The sequence below is a fragment of the Saccostrea cucullata genome, unplaced genomic scaffold, assembly GCF_032062105.1.
Source record: "Saccostrea cucullata isolate Sc308-1 unplaced genomic scaffold, CSIRO_AGI_Scuc_v1 ctg76, whole genome shotgun sequence".
NCBI classification, from domain to species: domain Eukaryota; kingdom Metazoa; phylum Mollusca; class Bivalvia; order Ostreida; family Ostreidae; genus Saccostrea; species Saccostrea cuccullata.
This window is the reverse complement of record NW_026930419.1, coordinates 169,535-187,176: the sequence shown is the minus strand read 5'-3', so window position 1 is coordinate 187,176 and position 17,642 is coordinate 169,535. Positions and strand designations below refer to the sequence as shown.

General features: G+C 33.4%; 1 protein-coding gene across 1 annotated transcript; it reads left to right on the top strand.

Annotated features, from left to right (window-relative positions):
• The first annotated feature begins 256 nt into the window (after positions 1-256).
• LOC134228504 (ankyrin-3-like) lies at positions 257-17,409 on the top strand. Its single transcript, XM_062710155.1, has 5 exons — positions 257-278; positions 411-464; positions 764-883; positions 12,905-13,198; positions 13,712-17,409. Exons 1-5 carry the CDS (start codon positions 257-259, stop codon positions 16,699-16,701), a joined length of 3,480 nt encoding a protein of 1,159 aa, XP_062566139.1. The 3' UTR covers positions 16,702-17,409.
• Positions 17,410-17,642: the final 233 nt, after the last annotated feature.

Genomic DNA, 17,642 nt, shown 5'->3' with positions numbered 1-17,642 from the left:
AACTATTACAATTTTTTTTTCATTTTGTAATGCTGATTTATTCATCAAATAGCAATGTTATTTGCATTCCCGATAGTCCGATTCATTCGTAAAATTTGACAATTAACGTTTATGGGTACATGTACATTTATTCTACTTTTTTATGTGAAGGGAAAAAGTATGTGTACTTTTAACAAACTTGTAAATTCTTAACAGAAGGGTTAAGATTATAGTTTACATTTTAGCTCACAGTCCATGGAATCTAAGGCATAAAAACATGGAAATAGAAGACAATACTAGTAGGTTTCTTTCAAAGTTTTACTCTGTTCATATGTTTAATGTTGATTGAATCCTATATAGCAATTTTTTTGTGATTAAAAATAAAGTTTTCAATTAGAATTATTAATAAATCAAATATTTAAAAAAATCAGATTTTGAAGAAGAATGTAAAGAGTTCCTACCATTACATCCGGGAAACATTCAAGGTAATTTCAAAAACTGTTAAAAGAAAACAACAATTTAATATTCTTTTTCAAAAATTTATTATGAAGTGTTACAAACTTTGGATAAATCAAAAGAAATTTAGTACATTTTCATTACAATGTTAAAAAATCAAAGGTATTAATTGATAAAAGTTTTTAATTTTGTGCATTACAAAATACTTTGCAAATTATACATATGTGCTTTTTTGGCACAGTGGTTGACCTTCAGTGATTGACATGCAATTACAATTATAACAGATGGAATCTTAATAAAAAGACTACATAATTGTTCTTTAATTTAGGGACAATAAATGAAAAAGAAACCAATTTCAATACTAAACAAATTGATGCTCAGTATAGCGTCAGAGAGGTTGGCGTAAGTAGTGAACCAGAGAAGAGAGAACACGATATCCAAAAAACAGGTGAGAGAATAATAATGTGTTAATTTGATTCAGAACAAATTGATCATATTGTATATGAACATGAAAATGAATATGAAAAGAACCGGAATCTTATGGACCTAAATCCCGATCTGAAAACAGAGAAAATGATGAGATAAGAACATTTCTAAATAAAACAAATCAAAATGGTAAAAATTTTATATTATCGATATTTTTCTGGTGTTTTTCTTGGTATGGTGACACGAACTTTGCGGATTTTGAATTTGGAAAGAGTATGAACCTCACTCCAGCTGCCCTATGAATCTATACGTTGTATAATCCATAATCAATTATTTAAAATACAAGAATTTAGGCTCAAAAAGTAAGTCCAATAAGAAAAAAGAACAATGAATCTTTTTTTTTGATTTTTGTCATTTAACTGAAGGCTCTATGTGGCAGAAAAAGTGAAATTCTATAGAATTAATGTACCCATTCAATTCAAACTCAAATTGTACGTAGAGGAACTCTTGGGAAAATTTTGAGAAAATGAAAGCTCATTTTAAAATGTTCGTGACGTCGAAGGAAGATTTTTGCTGTTCCGTGACTTAAAGATATGTCCTAATAAATCACCCAAAATTGATATCACTTTACAATAGTTTGATTTGAAATTTTGAAGTTCATATAAGTAAAAATTCTCTAATATTATGCATGACATTTGTCCAAATATGTTGTCAATTCTTTTTCGGTGCAACAAGTCTACGTAATTTTTAAACGGCCCTCGTAGATGGTTACTTTTTGCTAACGCATATTTAAAACTTATAATGCATTTATTTATATTGTTCCCACAGGCCCCTGACGTTACTTATTTTTCTTTTAATAAAAAAATACCTCTACCTAATACATTATTAGTTAGGCCGGGGTATACAAGTAATTTTATTATCTAAAGAAAAATAAGTAACGTAAGCTGCCTGGGATTGTTCCCTATTGTACTTAATTATACTTTGGCCACTTAAAGATATCGTAGAAGTTTAAAAAGACTTTATAAATCATATTCCAACTTGAATATTAAATAAAGACAAAATTATTTTCTTATAATGCATTTATTTATATTGTTCCCACAGGCACCTGACGTTACTTATTTTTCTTTTAATAAAAAAATACCTCTACCTAATACATTATTAGTTAGGCCGGGGTATACTAGTAATTTTATTATCTAAAGAAAAATAAGTAACGTAAGGTGCCTGGGATTGTTCCCTATTGTAGAATCTATATATAGTTACATTAAATAAGATGTATCATCACAGTAGCGAGAAGATGTATCATCACAGAAGCAATTTTTTAAAACTTGAGGTAGATGTTTATCAAAAGCTTCTCAGGCGTTCCCTCACTATCCAGTGGGCATAAATACCAAGTAAAATATTGTGTTTGAAAGTCCTCAATAAGTGAAATAATTCTTCAAGGAATGTAAAATTTCATGTAGTGAAACACTCCTTCAAGACACCGTAAAGTCTCAATAAATGAAATGATCCTCCAGGCAATGTAAAATCTCATTGAGAGAAATATTCTTTCAAGCAACTTTACACAAAAGGTATTATACAAATAATTTTGTATTTATGATATAAAACAACATGTAATCATTCGCTTTCCACATTGAAGCATGCCATGGATAAACTGAAGGCAGTACCATCCTTTTTAAATCCAAGGCAAATGCCTGTGATGGTTTGTAACCTTTATTTGTTCTTGCCAAAAGATACAATGAGAATGACTGAAGATTTATGGTGAAGATAGGTTTGTTGTTAATATGTTTGATGGGTTGCATGTTGAAATGGTAGCTATCAAACTGCTTGGTAATTTGTTGAAAGGAAGTGGTTGGATGACAATATCAAGCAGACACAAATTGCATATTCGGGAACTGCTGAGTCTTTCCTAACAATTTTTAAACTTGCTAAAGCAAGGCAAGATCATCAGATTAGTGCCTGCTGTCTGTATAACTTGATAAAAAGGCATACCGAAATGCAAAGGAACTGGATAATTGCAATTGAAAAAGATGAGATATTTTTCTTTGAGTGCAGAACAAGATAAAAAGATTTCAAAATTAAAATTTTGGTCAAGAATTCCTTTGGAACTCTCTGTCCTCTATTTTGTAAGGTCTTGCAAAGAATCAGATTCCATGTTTTACAAAGAATCTTAACTATTATCATATATGATTCCATATGTTTGGCTCTTGGTCACATCAATGATTCTCGTTAGCTACCATTTCACCTTCGGATGAAAACAAAGCACCCGGACATATACTAAGAATTTGAAAAAGTAATCTTTACCTTTAGAAAGAATAAAGTTAGTTTTCAAACATTGCCATTGTCAAGCCCATGAGCAGAACAATGCTAATGTAAAAGGTGCTGGTTAACTGAAGATCCAACTTCATTAAGGGCGACTTCGATTCGTACCCGAGTACGTACTCGAGTTACTTGAGTTTCAATCGAACGACCATAGTTACTACTCAAAATACGTCATATGACCTTATGAACTCTACCCAAGCTAACCCAGCCATACAGTAGGATTACTAGAGTTTCGATATGGCGGCGTCGAAAGAAAAACCCGAACGCAGGAATTATTTTTTACTAAATATTATGTTTAGCATCGCTTATCCTTAAAAGCAAACTTCGAAACACACTTTCTACATGAACGCTTTATAATTTATATGAATATATATTTATTTGATTAGATTTTTCAGGCTTACTGCCCGATAACAGCAGAGACATAAATTCAAATTCGAAACCAAAAAAGTTCAGAGCTGAAAAAGAAAAACATTTCGACTGCAACAAAAGCTACAGAAAATATTAACTCAACAGATGATGTCAAAATGGACCTATTCGACCGCCTTTTAAAACTCATAGAGGAAATTTATTTTATTTTCGCTACCCTTCAAACTCATATGAGTTCGCTTGGAAAGCACATGTTTATGTAAACATCCGGTCATGTGACGTCAACCAAGAGTTAATACTCGGGTATGAATCGAAGTCGCCCTTAGGTGCTGGGTGGTAGGTGGGTCAGAAATCATCAGACTTACTGAAAAGGCACACGAATATGTGAAAATGTTCACGAGAAAAAGGAAAAACATCACAAGAAACCCTTGCTGCTCAGAGAGTTTTTTTAAAATAAATTGGACTCTGTCTATGTTTTTGGAAATGGGAAACCCATTTGAAGAAGAGTCGCTGGATCTTTATAGTTGTTGTCGAAACTGAAACTGCAGATGAAATATTGAAAATAGGAGACATTCATTGGGAAAGAACAATACATGGAAGTCCTTTTAAGAATATGTGAAGGTGATAATCCGGGTTTGATGAACCTGATCATAAGAATATATTTCGCTTATTTTATCCCAAACCAAAATCTGATTTTTCAAAGTCAAGTTTGGCAAATTTTATTGACTAGCCGTTTTTCCTATTTTTTTTTAACTTTCTGCCAGAGTAGCCAATGCATTCTACAATATTGTTTTCCAACATGAAAACAAGCACCCCCTCTTTTTCACTAAATTGTTTGTTAAATACGGTTGTTAAGTCTCAATTGATATCCATTTTGGAAGCAGGTCAAATGTTGCCACATAATGTACCAACAGTTGATACACTGGGAATTGGCAGTGCGTTTTAAGTCAATTCAAAAACAACCTGGACAAAGTCGAAATTTTAACTAATATATCAATGTCATTATCATTCCGCACATTAATTCTCTTGTAAAAGGTACTTTGAGGGTAGACACTGTCTTCGGTGTTTAGAAAAGACGATAGTTTCAAGGCAGAAACTGAACGGAAGTGTGGCATGGGGTCAAGACGAAAAGTAACTGGAAACACTAGACCACCAAAGTCATGGAACACTTTCCTTCAATGTGACGAGAACAAAAATAAACTATTTGGGTTTTAGCAGACACAGTTATATTTTCTATTACAGAGGCAACTGCCAGTGTAGCAAAGGAGGAAAATGTTGTCAGTAAAGCAATAGATACTGACTTTATACCACTTTGCAACCATAAAGAAGCTGACAACCGCATGTTCCTTTATACAAAACATGCAGCACTGGATTGTGGCTAATATACAAACGTTGTTGTCATTAGTGTTTATCTTTTTGATGAATTAAATATGAATCAGTTATGGATGACACTTTGAAGGGGCAAAGGTTTGGGATGGATACCAATTTATGATGTTGTTAGATCACTGCGACCCAGATCAATGCATATTGATATTCTTTCATGCATTCACGGGTTGTGATACAGTATCGGTCTTTGTTGGGAAAGGTATAAACACAGCATGACAGACTATGAATATGTTTGATAACGCAACAGAAATATTCCAATTGTGAAGCACTCCTTGTGGCAATTTGACAGAACCTATAATCAATGTACTAGGAGACAAAATTGTTATCATTATGTTTGATCAGTAATGCTAATAACGTAAATGACACGCGCCTTGATCCCCTCACTCAAGAGTTGCTCTTGTAGAGCATATTACGAGAATTTAATTGCAGGATGGACATTTATTAGGTCAGTCCTTATGCAAGTTGCTAACTTTACAATCACCTTCCAGGTAGGATTGGGAAAAAGAATGCGGATTTTGGGTCTTACACTGGACAACTTCTTGCAACTAGAATAGGTGATATCACCTTTTCAAAATCTGAATAGGTTACATCACCTATTGGGATAGGTGATATCACTTTTTGGCAGTAAATACTAAAACGGCACTCACTGATGCATTATTCAAGAACTACTAGATTGTGAGGTGTAAAATAACTTCAACTACTTCATATCCAAATAACCTTGCACTGCTTTATGCAGCTGTACACTGTTCAGAAGATGGAGTCAGTTATGTCATTAAAACAGCTTTTGTTTGTATTTAAGCGCATGCCCAGTGCATGTATGTATAAAATAGAGCTCAATTTATATCATATACAAAGTTCCCTTTTATTATTCCAGAAGAAATAAAAGTATTACCAAGAAAACTTTCAAAATATCAGGAAAAAATTATTAAAACAGACGCCGTTTTGAATTAAGTGGCGGCCATCTTGAAAATGGCGAAAACTTGAATGGCTACGATATTTCTTATTCCAGTAATAGTCAAAGAACCTTCATGCAAAATTTGGTGCTTGTATCCGCAAGTGAAATATTTTCCCCACTATCCGCTCCGCTAATGAGTGTACTCATACATGTATCATGATTGGGAAATAACGAAAAATCCGTCGACAATTCCGTGTGTAAAGATTGGCGTAAGAATGAGTATGAAAATTGTCAGTCAGCATTAGATTTGATGATAAATTGTCTTTGCTGACAAGGTCAATGTTCCGACCATAAAACTAACAAAATGTTCGTACGTAGAACACAGACCCGAGAACCGAATCACCTGAGTGATATGATAAATTATGCAAAATAGGTATTTGACATAGGAAAAAAAATCACGTTTATCCCAAAGCCTGGATGTAAGATTACTATTAACGTTGTTTTTTCAAGTAAAATGTCTAAGTTATATAAATTATACTCTAAAATTTTTAAAAACAAAACAAGAGTATCATGGTGAATTAGATTTTTGCTACCAATGCAAACATCATATTCACGACACAACTCCCGCTGATTAATATTCATGAAAAAAGTATTTTGAAAAATACGCAAAACAGTTATGGTTAAAGAAAGAAAACATGGACTAATTTAAACAGAACGTGATTATTATGACATTACGAAAAACCGTCAGGTCTTCAGAGTACCACAAAACGAAATTATTCCCAATATTAAAACTGTTGGATAGCTCTAGAATATATTTATGTTTCTTACACCTTGGGCTCGTTTCTCAAAAAGTTGTAGATTTGGGCCTAAGTTAGTCCGATTAAAAAAGTTAGACGGGCCTAACTCGCGTTTCAGAAAGCAGCGTAAGACTGGGCCTAAGACTAAGACCATTCCGCTAGGTACTAAGCATGCGCAGATCGCATTTTATTTGGTTTCGAGACTACAATGACATGTGTGGCGGATCAAATTAATAGCACACTTGAACCTAAATAGAGAATATAAAGCACAGAAAGCACGAATACTTGCATGTTTTCCTTTTTTCACCGTCTTTCAAACAGATTTAAATGGTACATAGTAGCGGATTCAGAAATCTTGAAAAAGGTGACAGATTAAGGTTAGGCGCCCACAGCCACACTAAACAAAAGTGATTGAGTAAATTTTACATTATAATTTTGGACACAGCCTCCCTCTCTACATCCACAAGTGTAATATTATATATAAAAAACCAAATGATGGACATACATGATTATACATACATGTACTTGCAAAAATTTGGAATAAAAGTAATTTTCCTGTGGGTAAAAGCCATACATCATATGGCTAGGGGCTGGAACAGGCTCGTAGCCAAAGTTTTGAAAGTCGGGGAAAGGGGGGTGCAACCAGTTTCTAAGGGAATTTTTTTCTGTATTTAAAATACGTTACGCAGATAGAAAGTGAAGGGACAGAGCCCCCGACCAACAGACGTACTGTCAAAAATTTATCAGTTATGAAAAACTTAATTACTTATCATAAATTTAAAACATGGATAAGCGATTTTAAAAAAGTGATTAATTGTCTTAAAGACATATATATGATTTTCATTGGCTCCCGTTTATTGTTGAATTTAGACATCAATGAAACTCAATAAAATTTATATTGTTGAAAGGATAAAATTTATATATTTCTTTTACCTATATATTAATATATTGATTTAAGTAATATGCAGAGAATTAAAGGTTTTAAGTGCCTTAGTTTTAAACAAAACTTCAAAAAAATGACAATTTTGGCACAGTAAGCAACGATTTTATATACGTGCGACGCCTTGAACAAGAAAGACATTTGCAAATATAAAACATTATTTGAACGGGGGCCTAAAATGGCCCATACCATACATAATTCTTTATAATTTCAATAATTTTTTTCAATATGAATTAGACATATACTGGCAATCAAGGTGATACATGTACCTGCATTTATGATACATGTAATCCATTTTGGACATAGTTTAACATTGATATCGTCTTGATAATTTACATAGGCCATGTAAAAATACATATGCATATACACTATTTGCATTATAAAACACACATTCTCAATTTTAATGGAAACATTTTAGAAATCTATAATAATTATTAGATTTATTGCATGTAATTTGGTTCACAAGAATTCGATTTAAAACTATTAAGCTTTTGCAAGCCATTAAAAAAAAAAAAAAGATTAAACCATCTACACTTCTCACCTCTCGACAATGAGTGAACAGTCTTTTGAACAGAATACTTGAAATATAATACTTGAACATTTTACAAATTCAAATTTTTATGTTTTAATAATATCATATTTAAAGACTTGAAATTAAAGGGGAAAATTAAAGAAGCATTGATTTTGTTGATGCATGGAAAGTAACCGAATGTTTATTATTATTTAAAATATATTTTTTAAAATGAATATTGTTTGAAGATTAATTGAAACATTATCCATTTAAAAACAAAAAAAATATTAGGAACCTGGCATCGTTATTAAACAGTAAATGGGGATGGGGTGGTGGTGGTTAGTAATTGAGTGACCAAAATATTCAGCCGAAAAGAGAAATGCTAAAAAAGTGGGAATCAGCCCAAAAATTATTCACCTTTTTAAAACAGAAAACGCATTATTGTATTAAAAAAAAAACAGAAGGGTTGCAGCCCCCCCCCCCCCCCCCCCCGACAACGCGTGCCTACATTTCTAAAAAATAAAATCTGGCACTTATTAAATTCCTACCCAACTAGAAAACAAAATTCTTAATTACAAGTTTCTAGTTCATCCCAACTCTTGCGAAAAATAATCGATGGATTTTACTACCTGTCTACATATTATCATATGTTGTTTATTAATTTTCATGATTTTTGAAATTCATATAATTATGTGCATGTATATAAATAGGTATTATATCAGTTTTTGATTAAAACACTTGCCCTTTTTTCCAAATTGTGTACAGACTAAGAACTTACGCCTACTCAGTAGCAGGCCTAGATTTAAACCAAAATTTAGTCTCGACTAAGTCTCCGCCTTTTTGTGAAACGCAACTTAGTCCGACTTTCGGGTTTATTCACTGATTTTGTCCGGACTAAGCTAACGCCTGGACGTAGGGCTTTTTGAGAAACTAGGCCCTGCAGTTTTGTTGTTAGTTAAATTCCGCACAACAAAGTATAAGCGGTTAATCGGCCGCACTATAATTCTCAATATGACGTCATAACGTCAGCTTGAACACAGAGTGAGGCTTAACAAGTAACATTATGTTCATTGAAAAATGCATATAGTTAGCGAATAAAATACAATCCAAAGCACTTTTTAATCTCACATGGTTTTTCGCACAAATTAAGGTCACTTGTTGTAATAAAAGTTACCATTTTTGAACTGCAGTGCAATGACATAACCCTTCTTTATATTACATATATAATGTCAAGCATAAAAGTCTTTTAAAATTATAAGTTTCCAAACGGGATGTTTTAAAGGGAAATTTATAAATAAATGGTCGGATGTTTCGACTATACGATTCTACCATATGTTTTACAAATTGTATAAAAGGAGCTTCCCTTGATACAATGTAGATGAAAATTTTTAATTTTCTTTTTCAAACGTGAGCATTAAAAAAAATCTTTGCTCATTAACCATACTCCTCTTGGTTTTGTCGAAATGTAGCACCGAAAAGGAAAAAAAAAATACAGAAGGAAACCACACTAAAGGATAGGATATTGAAGTATTGTTTATTTTATTTCAATAGTAAATTCATTCTATGAAGAGGGAAATTCTTCTGCATTTACCTTTTGAAACATTAAAATTTTGCAATGGGATGAATCTCTAATGATTCTAAATTCTGGAAGTTGACCCTGAAAATTCCCGCCTTACTTACATAGAAAGCACTCAAACAGATAAAAAAAATACTATTACCACCCCGAGTTAAAGAGTCAAAACAGTAGCTGTACTGTTCCCATGTCTACGTTTCTGCAAAGAGCTATTGCTTTCAAAAGCACGGATATAAGACGGATAAAAAGCTGAAGACGTTTACAATTGGCAAGAAACCACATAAATTCAAATGAGAATAGTTGTTATTTTTCAGCCATGAATATATCAAAGTTCTACCAAGTGATTTGTGTGAATTATGTTTCAGTAAATGAAACAAAGCTCAGATTATGAACACAGATACTTTTAAAATGTATTTTGTTGTCTCGATACACAATATGACATCATAACAATGTGATCCTAATTGGTGTGAAAAACCATGTGACTTTAAAAAGTGCGCTGATATGTATTTTGCAGATATGAATAGAGACATTAGATAAGATGCGATGTCTATTTTTATAGTCATAAATTGTCCATATAAAGGTTTGCTCTTGTATATTTGTATGCAAATTCATTTAAATGAAATAAGGGGGTCAAGGTTTTATGCACATAAACATAAGACTTATTAAAGTATTTGAAAAGTGCTTCGACTGAAAGAAATCCTGTAAATAAAAATATATCATTCTATATTTATGTAGTTGACCAGAAAAACAATTGAAATGTAATTTTGCAGTTTTAAAGTGGAATCTTTTTTAGGATCGCATCACTTTTCCCGTAGAAAATACAGTAGGGAGGTTGAGATTTTAAACTTGTACGCGTATGTGTACTTGTAAATATTTTGACGTACACGTTTTTTTTAATCTGTCTGTTGAGATTTTTTTTGACGTGTAGCATGTACGTGTACACCGCAATCGGCGTCCCTGTTTCGACTATATAGAAGTTTTATGTCGCAAGTTTAATTATGATTAGTAAACAAAACTTTATTCAAATAAGTGCTCGTGAATCTTTACATCCTATTAAATGTATAACAATCACATTTTCACGCATAAATTGGCTAATTTTTATCATTTAAGCAACACGTTTTTACTTACGTGTAGATTCCATTCGACAAGTTTTACAAAAGTGTAGAAAACTTTTCATCACTAGAATTGATGAGGTAGTACGCAAGTAATTTAAGTAATTCTTCTATTAGACGTACCCGTACCCGTACTCGTTTGAAATCTCAACCTATCTAGTGTTGAAAAGAATTATTAACTAAACTTAGATTTTTTAATGAGCCATAACCTTTTATATTGAAATTTATAGATAACCCAAATACTGCATGTAAATTTGGTAAAATCGTGTGACTCCGACATAGTGTATATTGTTAGAATGAAAAAAAAGACCAAGATTTAAAAAAAATGTCGAAGTGTCCAATATTTAAAAAGACAAAATTAACTATATTTTCAAGTCTTTCGTTCAAAATTAAATAACGTCATTATTTCTTTTTCAATCAAAAAAATTATTATTTAAATCTGATTTATTGATTCAAATGGAATATAAAACACCGAAACAAGCTGTGTTGCGTTTTTCCTTAAAAATCGGGAAATCGCCAGTAGAGACAGTTACGATGATAAATTAATCTGATTCACAGAGGAAAAAAAATGTAAGCAAGAGACATGTTTCTAAATGGTTTCAGTGATTTTATGCGGGTAATATGTTGTTGAATAAGCAAAAGAGGACAACAAGCCCAAAAGATAGGAAGATGGGCAGAAACATTCAATGAAGTCTGATGTTGTCAAAAAAGAGAATTAAGCAATAAAAATATGAGAAACTTTAAGTTTGTCTCAATATAATGATAATGTTTGAAAAATTTTGTTAGAGGACTAAATATTAGATAGAGTGCGTGTATACAATTGGTGCAAAAAATACATAAAAGAACGTTTAATATGTGAATGTGTTTGTGAATCTCATTTTTTAACGAAACCAAGGGGGGGGGGGGGGGCGTTTATTAAGTGTATAGCTGGGCATATCCATCATATGACGTTACGTTGGTGTGGCGATTTTGGTAGTTGTTCAAAAAATGAGATTCACAAACACATTCACATATTAAACGTTCTTTTATGTAATTTTATTTTTAGAGGAAATAAATAAATTGAAGATTGGTACAAATCCTACCATAGCCGTGAAATTTTGAAACTTTTATAGTATTACATACGAGGGATATATTTTAATATTTTGAAAAGTAAAAGTCATTTTAATTTGAATTTTTCAGGACTGATTTGAAATAAATGTAGCTTCCATCATTTGTAATTTTGTTAATTTGTGTCGTCTAGTGTCCTCTATAGCTAGTAGCAATTTAATCGAAGTTGCGGCATTAATTTTTTATCATCCCTCGTATGTAAGATTAATAGTTTTCATAGTCCAGTATAGCGCAGCATTAGTTTCTACAAGTACAAAAAGGTCAGTTGTAATTTGAAATAATAGTAAACGTGTGTTATTTCTATGCTTCCATTTGTACAATGTAGAAATTATTGATATACTGTAATTGTGTTTGAGCTCTTATTCGTCTGAGGACGAGAATTAAAGCTTTATCAATTTTGAGAGGATAATTTCTTTATCACCTCCTAATCCTGCAATTTATTAAATATTCGATTGTCGTTTTATTATTCAATCGTCGGTCAATTCGACTGATAGTCGAATTTTTCGTTGACATCCATAAAAAATCGTGAAGCTACGTTTTGAGTAGTGCTTATTTATGTGAGTTCTAAACCCTGTATTAACTTCTCGTTCATATTATTAACGTATAAATAATATAGCATGACATTGTGAGAAGATATAAATGTAAACAAATATAACATACTTTTAATGAAAACCAACCATATCGCCGATACAGAAGGCGTTTATAGAAAGAAAAACAGGCTATTATATGGTCAACAAGTATGCCGCAGATATTCAGGGAATTTGTGCTAAAAAGCTTATTTTTGCAAAATATTTATTCATAGAGAATTTCTTTAAAAACTAATTGTTTATTTAAGTCAAGCGTAATTCTAAATTTGTTACTTGCAAAAAATGTTAATTGATCACTGAAATATGTCACACTTTACTGTGTATGTATTGTTAAAAAAGTTTTATTTTCGTAAGTTCATCAATGATTTTTGATGGACCATACGTAATTTACGAGTATTGTCTGTATAACTATTTTGTTTTTGAATGATAAAAGAGTTCTGGTTATTGTAGAATCAACACTATATGAAGACATCCTAAAGACTTGGCGAGAAGAAGACAGTCACTTTATTCCAACAGCAGCATGTAAATTTGTTGAAGTAAAAATTAGAAGTCAAAACTTTGTAACGGTGGTTGGAAATTCTGGATGCGGAAAAACGGCAATTATGCAACACATTGCACTCAAATTTAAAGAAGAAGGCGAATGGTATGTCAAACCTGTCGATGACGTTAGAGAAATAAAAGAAATATGTTCTACAGGAATCAATTCAGATGATAAGATTTTGTTCATTTTAAATGATCCGATTGGTAAGGAGACGTTGGATGAAATTTCATATAATTTATGGAAAATGTATGAGAAAACGCTTACAGTTTGCTTGAAGAAGGTTAAGTTGTTAGTGTCTTGCAGAAGATGTGTCATATACGACAGGCGCGTAGTTGGGATACTCAAGAAGAAATCAAGCATAGTAGAAATAGACTCTGGCAATTTGAAACTTACAGAGGTTGAAAAGAAGAAGATCTTAAATATATATTGTCAACATATGAAGCTTTCGGAAGATGATGTTAGGGAAATTGTTAAAAGAGAGGCTTATTTCCCATTGCTTTGTAAATGCTTGTCATATGAATCAAGTAATAAGAAAAAAGGAATCAATTTCTTTAAATATCCTTTCAGTTTTATAAAAAATGACATCGAACAGTTCAAGTATACTGACAAAAAGAAATACTGTGCTATTATTTTGATCATAGTTTTTAGAAATAATTTACAAATCAATACTATCAGAACAAAAAGTTGTTCTTTACAGAAATATAAAAATGTTTTAGAGATATGTGATTTACCGGAACATACAAGTCTTTCAGTCATTCGAAATACCCTCTGCGAATTAGAAGGATCCTATGTAAAGCGTGTTGGACACGTTTTCCATTTCCTTCATGACTTTATCATGGAAATATCAACATTTGTGTTTGGCGTTGATTATCCATTAGAGACAATACAGTACGCAGAAAGTGGTTTCATGCGACGAAGAATGAGAATAGAGGACGACACTGAGGGGGAAGATCGCGATCCATTTACCATTTATCTGCCTGAAGAGTATATATGTGATCTTGTGAGGAGGTTCATCGATGATATTCAGACAGAAAATGTTACTGATGTCGTTATAAACCCAAATCTACGTAATCAAAAGGTGATTAAAGTGTTTAAAGAAAGCATGAATTCGACAGAGGTACAGAAGTTTTCTAAGAACTATATTCAGACGCCCAGGTCTAATGAAATGGAACAAAGTTATAATGCTAGTTTCTCGCGTATTGCTCTTCTTAATTCAAACGACAATCTATGTCCTTTGGACGTATTGATAACATTTTGTCATGATGAAATTTCCCTTTCTTGCTTGTCCATTCTCAAAAAATGTGACATTGAAATACCTTCTACTTTCTGTTCAATGTGTGCTAATGGTAATCCGAAGTTTTTAGATTGGCTGAGTTTGGAATATAAAGAGAAATCCTTGTCAAAGACATGGGGTATATTTTTACCAATTCATATTGCTTCTATGTTCCATAACTTTTTAATAATTGAAAAATTAATAGGACTCGATGGTGACGTAAATAAGTTAACTGCGAATAATACGGGTACCCCGTTAACACTGGCAGCAGGAAACAACGAAGAACATCTTAAAGAGGCTGGGATGGACACATACGGAGGGGTAAGACGTAATATAACAATCCTTTGTTTATTACAAAATGGTGCCAAAATAAATTTTTGCATCAAGAATGGATCTAGCCCCCTCTGGATAGCTTGTCAAAATGGACATAGCAGCACTGCACAACTTTTACTGGAGAACGGCGCCGACATAAATCTATGTGACAAGGATGGAGCTAGTCCCCTTTGGATTGCTTGTCAAAATGGGCATGATAGCACAGCGAAACTTTTACTGAACAATGGTGCCGACATCAATCTATGTAACAAGGATGGAGGGAGTCCCCTTCGGATTGCTTGTCAAAATGGGCATGAACGCACAACACAACTTTTACTGAAGAATGGCGCCGACATCAATCTACGTTACAAGGATGGAGCGAGTCCCCTTTGGCTAGCTTGTCAAAATGGGCATGACAGCACAGCGCAACTTTTACTGAACAATGGTGCCGACATTAATCTATGTTACAAGGATGGCACGAGTTCTCTTTTTATAGCTTGCAAAAATGGACATGATAGCACAGCACAGCTTTTACTGAACAATGGTGCCGACCTAAATCTTTGTGACAATGATGGAGCGAGTCCGCTTTTCTTAGCTTGTAAAAATGGACATGATAGCACAGCACAGCTTTTACTGAACAATGGTGCCAACATAAATCTTTGTGACAATGATGGTGCGAGTCCACTTTTCTTAGCTTGTAAAAATGGACATGATAGCACAGCACAGCTTTTACTGAACAATGGTGCCGACCTAAATCTTTGTGACAATGATGGAGCGAGTCCGCTTTTCTTATCTTGTAAAAATGGACATGATAGCACAGCACAGCTTTTACTGAACAATGGTGCCGACCTAAATCTTTGTGACAAGGATGGAGTGACTCCGCTTTTTTTAGCTTGTAAAAATGGACATGATAGCACAGCACAGCTTTTACTGAACAATGGTGCCGACCTTCATCTTTGTGACAATGATGGAGTGACTCCGCTTTTCTTAGCTTGTAAAAATGGACATGATAGCACAGCACAGCTTTTACTGGACAATGGTGCCGACCTAAATCTTTGTGACAATGATGGAGTGACTCCGCTTTTCTTAGCTTGTAAAAATGGACATGATAGCACAGCACAGCTTTTACTGGGCAATGGTGCCGACATAAATCTTTGTGACAAGGATGGAGCGAGTCCGCTTTTCTTAGCTTGTAAAAATGGACATGATAGCACAGCACAGCTTTTACTGGACAATGGTGCCGACCTAAATCTTTGTGACAATGATGGAGTGAGTCCGCTTTTTTTAGCTTGTAAAAATGGACATGATAGCACAGCACAGCTTTTACTGAACAATGGTGCCAACATTAATCTATGTTACAAGGATGGCACGAGTTCGCTTTTTATAGCTTGCAAAAATGGACATGATAACACAGCACAGCTTTTACTGTACAATGGTGCCGACATAAATCTTTGTGAAAATAATGGAGCGAGTCCGCTTTTCTTAGCTTGTAAAAATGGACATGATAGCACAGCACAGCTTTTACTGAACAATGGTGCCGACCTAAATCTTTGTGACAATGATGGAGTGAGTCCGCTTTTTTTAGCTTGTAAAAATGGACATGATAGCACAGCACAGCTTTTACTGTACAATGGTGCCGACATTAATCTTTGTGACAAGGATGGAGCGAGTCCACTTTTCTTAGCTTGTAAAAATGGACATGATAGCACAGCACAGCTTTTACTGGACAATGGTGCCGACATAAATCTTTGTGACAAGGATGGAGCGAGTCCGCTTTGGATAGTTTGTAAAAATGGACATCGAAGCACAGCAAAAAAATTACTGAACACTGGTTCCGAAATAAATCTTTCTGACAATGATGGAGCGAGTCCGCTTTTTTTAGCTTGTAAAAATGGGTATTACAGAACAGCACAACTATTACTGGACAATGGCGCCGACATTAATCTATGTGACAAGGATGGAGCGAGTCCACTTCAGATAGCTTGTAAAAATGGGCATGACAGAACAGCACAACTATTACTGAACAATTGTACCAAAATCGATTTTTGTGACAATGATGGAGTGAGTTCACTTTTGATAGCTCGTAAAAATAAACATGCAAGCATAGTAGAGCTTTTTTAAACAACTCTGCCGACATCAATGCATATTAATTTACATTGCTTGTCTAAATGAAGAAAAAGTAGCTATTTATTTACTGAACAAGCGTACCGACAGCAATCTGTTTGATAAATTCACTTGGCATGGCGTTTCAAAATAGGCATGACAACACAAAACCAATTTTACTTAATAAAGCCGCGGAAATCGATTGATGTGACAAGGATGGAGCTAAACTTCTTTGGATGACTTGTCCAAATGTATGCTACATAATAGCAACTATTTTACTGAACAATGGTGGTGACAATTACCTATTTAACAAACATGGAGGCAGTCTGTCTAGCATAGTTTCTCAAAATGGAAATATCATCACAGTGACTATTTTGATGAGCAATAGTGTTTAAGGGGGAGATTTGGGTTTTATTGTGTAAAAACTACAATAGCGAAACTCTTCAATTTATATACATTGTACCATATATAACTTCCTATAACTTTAGTGTATATGCAAAGTTTGGGCGAAATCTAAAGTCCATGAATTTCAATGGGTCGTCTCAAAATATAGGTACATTTACTATGGATTACATAGGAAAGTTACAAATTTTAGCACTTTTAGGCAAATTATACAAAAAATAGGCTTTTTGTTCAATTCATAATATATGATGAATAATACTATATTGTACATTATGTAAAGGAAACACGAAATTCTACCGTCTTCTTACGAGAGGGGGCATCTCAAAAGGCCGAAAATGAAAAAAAAATCCTGTTTTTAGCTCACCTGAGCCAAAGGCTCAAGTTAGCTTTTCTGATTACATTTTGTCCGTCGTCTGTCCGTCCGTCTGTAAACTTTTCAAATTTTTGACTTCTCAAGAACCACTAGGGCAATTTTAACCAAACTTGGTACAAAGCTTGCTTGGGTGAAGGGGAATTTAAATTTCTTAAAATGAAGGGCCAAGTCCCCTCACAATGAC